At 42.3% G+C, this 6601-nt stretch overlaps 1 protein-coding gene across 1 annotated transcript; it reads right to left on the bottom strand.

The window, feature by feature from the left end:
• Positions 1-5453: 5453 nt before the first annotated feature.
• Positions 5454-6221, bottom strand: OLIG1 (oligodendrocyte transcription factor 1). The gene has a single exon (XM_027875432.1). It carries the CDS (start codon positions 6198-6200, stop codon positions 5454-5456), a length of 747 nt encoding a protein of 248 aa, XP_027731233.1. The 5' UTR covers positions 6201-6221.
• Positions 6222-6601: the final 380 nt, after the last annotated feature.

The following is a 6601-nucleotide window of genomic DNA, read 5'->3' as shown; positions in this document are numbered from 1 at the left end:
TTGTCAAGTAGTTCATAATGATGATTATAAACCAGTCTCCAAACCTATGCCACCCCATCTGCTTCTTAGATGCATAGGACAGTTACATCACAGTGGCCCAGTTGCTAACCTAATCAATGATTTCTCTGGAGCCCAACTGGCCAGGGTTTCAGTGTTCCTGTCAGACCTTCACAGAAATCAAAGGGGACACAGATTGTCCACTGAACATTACCCAGGTTGGCGTTCACTTACTTTGTTATTTGCATATACCCCAACCCTTGCAATGACATGGTTGGCCTTTGAGGACATTGTGGTTATTATTATTATATTTTCTCCATGAAGCTTCTATAATAATAACTCCCATTTATGTATCAGCTTACAGTTTGCAACATGTTTTATATACATTATCCTATGAAATTATATATATTATGACATTATATACATTATCCTCATGACAACAGTTTGGGAATATGAGCAACCCTTCACCATCCACAGGTACCATCTTACACATCACACTTGAAGGTATAATACAATTCTCAGAAACACCTGTTACATTTTAATCTTCCAAAAAATATCATGGCTTTTGCGCACATTGCCTTGCACTAGGCACTGTACTGGGAGCTACCACTGTTGACTGTGAATACAGTATGTAAGTACTTTGTATCTGCTTGATTGCACATGATTTTTGAATATCCATACTGAACAAATTTGTTCTGTGAAATTTGGATTCAGTCAAAGGGCCACACTTGAGGACCCAGAGGACATGTGGCTTCAAGGCGGAAGATTCCCCATCCCTATTTTAGAGGATAAGCTCCTAGGAAAATAAGGATACTAATGAGTGGGTCAGCTTTTATTGCTTTGTATAATATCTAATAGACTGTCATGTTAGTTTTTAATATTTTTATTTTTAAGTAAACTTTTATTGACATCTTTTGTTTTTAGATCATCTACATTTCTCAATGATTCCTTTCTCTCCTACTCTTTCCACTCAGAGAGAGCTATCCTTTATAACAAAAAATTTAGAAAAAAAAAAGCCAGTTCAATAAACTAACCAATTCATTTCAAAAGTCTGACATTATCTGCTAAACTTATAGCCCCATGCCCTCTCATTATATCTCTTCTTTGGGCCACCCTTGGCCATTGTAATTTTTCAGCATCAGTTTTCAGTTGTTTACAATGAAATTGTTGTGTCATCGTATTATATTGTCTGCTTAGTTCTGTTTAATTTGCATCAGTCACATAGTATCCCATGCTACTCTGTATTCGTTAATTATTTCTTACAGAGTAATTGTCATTGTTGTTGTTGTTTAGTCATGTCTGACTTTTCATGACCCTATTTGGGGTTTTCTTGTCAAAGATATTGGAGTGGTTTGCCATTTCCTTCTCCAGTTCATTTTTAGAAGAGGAAACTGAAGCAAACAGGGCTAAGTGACTTGCACAGGATCACACAGCTAGTAAGTATCTGAGGCCAGATTTGAACTCAGGAAGATGAGTCTTCCTGGCTTCAGGCTCAGCACACTATCCACTTTGCCTCCTACCTGCTCTGAAATAGTCATAAGATCATAGATTTAAAGCTGGGAGGGACCTTAAAGACCAAGAAGTATAGTGCCTTTAGTTTATAGATGAGGAAACTGAGGCATACATAATGATTTGCCCAGCACGACATAGTAAATATCTAAGGGCAGGATTTGAACTCAAGTCTTCTTGACTATAGGTCTAGTGTCCTCTCCACTATGCTACTCTGCCTTTATTCCACTGTATTCATGTACTACAACTTGTTTAGCCATTCCCCATCAAGCAGCTAATAAACCATAGAGTCACAGGATTTCTATTGAAACCAGTAGCTACCTAGTTCAGTTTGTACCTGAAAAATAATCCTCTCAGCAACATATCCAATAAGTGGTCCTCCAGTTTTTACTTAAAGACCTCTAATAAGGGGTAACTAACTCCAACCCAAGGCATCCCATTACACTTTGAGATAGTTCTAATAATTAAAAACTTTTCCTTGCATCAAGCCTCAGTTACCTAAATGCAACTTCCACCCATTGCTTCCAGTTCTGTCCTCCAGGGCTGATCTGGGACTAAGGTTCTGGCTGTGGAAATCTAAATGCCTTCCTGGGGGCCCAAGTACAAAAAAATCTAGTGAAGAAGGAATCATCTATCTCTTCCTTCAGGCTTCTGGCCCAGGGACCGCCATGGGCAATACAGAGTCAGGCAAGCTATGCCCAACTAAGTCAATGCTGGGTCTTTGCTGAACATCCCTTGCTACAGCTAAGTAAATCTCCTTTTATTAACTATCTGATGTTCTATGGCATTCTTACTTTCTTTCATACCAGTCTTGAACCCAAGCTCCTAGACCAGACTGAGTCAGATGTGGCCTACTACAGGGACCAAACAAATCTAAGCTCTCTTTCAAATAAATGAGAGACTTCCAAATATTTGAAGATTGCAGTCTGCCCCTGCCACCCCCAAAGTGAATCTTCTCTTCTCCAAGCTATCCCTAGTTTCTTCAAATGAGCTTTAAAACTATTTGGTTGTGCTTAAATTTAACCTTACCTATCTTTGTCTAAAATAATCTTTAGCTTTCTTGGGTGTGATGGGATTTGTGTTTTCCTAGTCAATAACATTGTAATTATAGTACCAATGTTTGCATAAGAGAGGCAACAGCACATTCCCTAGTTTTGAGGTAATTAGTGTCATGGGGAACACCAGTTCTATCTTCCCCCCTAATTTCCTTTTCCTTTACAGAGTTCAAGTTGGTTGTAGTGATATAACATGTCTTGCCATACAACATCTATCAGCTTATCAGTTTAGACAGGGACTATGTCTTATTTATTTTTTGCATCTCTATTGCCTAACACATTGTTTTCATTTCAATTATTTTGGCATTTAATAAATGTCTATTGGAGTTGTAGGAGATAGTTCATTTCTGATATCATGTGAATTTGGTTTTCAGAAATTTCTTTATTTTCTAGTTTGATTTTTTCTTCAGTTATTGTGCTCAGTTTCTCTGACTCCTACACTGGGTTATTTTTAATTTCAATTTTTTAAGGGGTTGAAGAGCTAGAATTACATTTTTTAAAAGTCAGTAACTTCTGCTGACAGGGTGATTAGAAGTGTCAAAGTCTGAAGAAAAGAGTAATCGAGATTATGAAATGGGTTGATTTAGCATTCTCTTTCCCATTTCTCTTTTTCTCATTTAGTCAGGAAGGTGGTTCTTGCTTTAGCATGAAAGGAAATAAATCTGATACCTTCTCCCCACTCTTAACTCTTTCCAATCTGTAAAGCTCAGATTGCCCATTATAATTGGCCCACAGAGAAACAACTTTAAAAAGAATAATCACTTAGTAGCATGACCTAGTAATATCAACATGGATAACCTGCTATTTGATCCTAAGTCACTTCATTATACCTAAGTGTTTGATACTTTTGGGAGTTGACAATAAAATGTTAACTGTAACCTATGCCTAGCCACATTATTAACTGTTTTTGAGATTTATAGAATAATTTCTCTCTCTTTAAAAGTATTAATGAAAAGCAAGTGTTATAATTCACTGATACACCAGCCAAAGCTGGTTATGAAAGCTATAGAAAAGCAAATCACAGATTTGCTCATAGAGATAATAATTGTCCACTTAGATGAAGCCAATTTGGCATACAAACAATTTGAAACAACCCATTTTCCAGGTGAAAAACATTTGATGGATAGCTGCCCGCTTAAAACTGAGCAATGATTTAATAGAATTGTTGGGATTAGAATTTCTTGGCCCTAGATTTCCATCCTGTGGCCAAATTCTCACCAAATGTCTATAAACAAATAAACAAAATTGTCACCTTCTGCCTTTTGAAATGCAAAGAGTTAAATCCTCAGTCATTTTACCATTCAGTATTCCTTCATTGGTTCAGAATCACTTCCAGAAGAAGCCTCTCCATACAAACAAGTCAAGTAGTTGTTTATGGTTTTTTATTTATTTATTGTGATGATTCAACAGTACGAGAGGGAGAGATGGTTAGTTTTTAAATGGGTTTTTAACAACAAAATCCTCAACAATAAAAATCCAAAGTCATATCCTGATATTTAAAAAAAACCAAACCAATATACTTAACGCCCATTAAGACCTGAAATCTATGTACTCTAATATGGAGCGAATAGGAAGAAACAGGGCTGTGTATTTATTAAAACTTCTGTTAGAATCCAATGCCCAGTATGGAACTAGAAGGAAACTCTGCACTGACCGCTTTATTGATTAAAGGATCTATTTAACTACTTGCTTCCAGGCAATTTCAAGTTGCTGTTGTTGTTGTTGTTTTTAAATGAAATAAAAGTTAAGCAAGTTTTTTTTTTCCTGTTAAGTCAGAGTGTGAGAAGAGTGTATCTATTTTCAGTAATCTAGGAAAACTGTTGCTTGAAGGGAGGGCATTATCTGAATGTATACCAAACTCACATGCTGGTTAGGCTAACCCGAAAAACTGGCAAAAATTGGAAATCTCTTCGTTTCCGTTTCTAAAAAGATGAATAGCGACATTCGAAGAAAAAAAAATGAAAGAAACAAAAAAGAAATTACATTTAAAAACCTACGAAGTTCCCTGAAAAATAACAAGCTAGCCTTAAAGGAAGGTAAACGTCGTCTTAGACCAGCATTTCCAACAAGATTTGGATTTTTGAACTCAGTACTGGAGCTTGCTCACCCCTAGAGCTCTGCAGCGAGCGAAGCGAGCCTCAGTCCAAACGCTGCAGTCTCTACTAAGGGATCTTCCAGAAACCCGAAGGATTCCTCAATCGGATCCTCTATACGTACATTCCCCTCCAAGAGTCGGTCCCCAAATAGTGAAAAGTAGACACAAAGGCTGCCATACTCTGTTCCTGGAGGGGAAAGAACCCTACCCCTTAACACCCCCTCTCAAAACGTAATCGCCCAGGAACAGCACACTGGAGACGAGGAAAGGGTGGTTTTCTTTGAAGCAAACAAAACAAGAGACGTGAACAATCCCGACATTTAGAGATGGAAAGAAAAGGACAAGAAAAAGTCGGCTAGATCTACACCTGCAGGGCAGGGAGGGGTGAAACGGGGAGGCGTCAGGAGAGTCGAGGGACTGAAAGGAGAGATTAGGCTGCATTCTATTTTAATCCACCCCCTTGCAAGCGAGAAATCTACGGGGAAAGATACAACAGAATTAAAAAAAAAACCCACATCTTTTACTATTTCTTCACTCATCACGTCCCTATAACTGCAAATGTGCCTGGAGGGAGTCTCCCCCTGTCCCCCCCTCCCCAAAGAGAGTCTCCATCTCTCGCTTTCTGTAGTCCGCACACTTCCCTCCACCCCCGCGTTCTTTTCCTGCTGCTAGTGGCTCCGGCGAGCGGAGACTGGAGAGGGGGCAAGGGTGGTAGTGGTGGTGATATCAGAGGGGCGGGGGTGGCAGGCTAGGGAGGGAAAAGAGGGGAGAGGTGCAATGGGGTCTGCCCAGTCTCTTCACTTGGAGAACTGTGTCTGTACCGCAGCTAGCCCGAGGCCAGAAGGAATTAAATGCGGGAACTTGCAAATAGCACAAGTGCAGAGACCAGGGCTGCCGGGGAGAGGGAACTGACCACACGGCGGCTCCTCCAGCGACAGGTACTTGCTGGAGTGTAGAGTCTCCGGGTGGTTCACTCCCCCTGGGGCCAGCAGCACCGATCCCGGGGCGGCGAACAGGGGCAAGCCGGCGAGCAGCAGTCGCGGCCCGGGCCCGCTCATCTCGCCCAGGATCCGCCGCAGCTCTTGCAGGGAGCTGCCCAGAAGGAGGATGTAGTTTCTGGCGAGGAGCAGCGTGGCGATTTTGGAGAGCTTCCTGCCCGGGGAACTCTGGCAATGGGCGGCAGAATAGGGCATTATGACCTCCCTCAGAGCGTCCATGGCCAGGTTGAGATCTTGCATCCTTTTCCTCTCCCGGCTGTTGATTTTCCTCCTCAGCTGCTGCTGCTCTTCCTTCAACTCCGTCTTGCTGCTGCTGCTGCTGCTGCTGCTGCTGCTGCTCCCACTTTCGCCACAGCCGCTGCCACCCTTGGCATTTTTTCCCACGCCCTGCTGCAGCTGCTCCAGAGGCGGTTCCAGCTTCTCGTGGATTTGCTTAGGAAGGAAGGTAGCAGTGGCAGAGGAAGAGGACAGAGGCTGCCTATAGCCCACCAATTCATATGGGGAAGCCCCGAGCTGCACATCCCCCGGCCGTTGTTGCCTCAACATCTTAGGCACAGCTGCTTTCAAACGAGCCTAGAGACCTTCATAGTAAAAAGAGAGTAGAGGGGACGAAGGAGAGGGGGTGGTAACGTGTGCGCGTGTGCGCGCGTGTGTGTATGTGTGTGTGTATTCGCGTTCTCGCTCGCGGGGGGATTTTCCGAGCTGCTGGCAGAGGTGACAACGAATCCACACTTCCAGAGCTCCCGAAGTGTTTTGCGAACCTTCCCCGCTCCCAAGATCTGGTTGCGGGAGCTGCTGCTTGAGGATGCTGGGACAAGGGCATAGAGGGAAGAAGTGTACTGACCAGAGGTCCTTTAAATCCAGCTCTTGAACTTGGGGAAAAGAAAAGCACCAACTGGGTCGAGAGTCTGGGCTGAGGCAAACACTCATTGGCTGGGGCACACACG

Source organism: Vombatus ursinus, unplaced genomic scaffold (assembly GCF_900497805.2).
Source record: "Vombatus ursinus unplaced genomic scaffold, bare-nosed wombat genome assembly UNPS02014809.1, whole genome shotgun sequence".
Classification (NCBI taxonomy): Eukaryota; Metazoa; Chordata; class Mammalia; order Diprotodontia; family Vombatidae; genus Vombatus; species Vombatus ursinus.
This window is presented reverse-complemented; position numbering and strand designations above follow the sequence as displayed.

Coding starts and splice junctions, on each gene's coding strand:
- OLIG1 (XM_027875432.1), bottom strand. CDS start 6,200: ATGTTGAGGCAACAACGGCCGGGGGATGTGCAGCTCGGGGCTTCCCCA.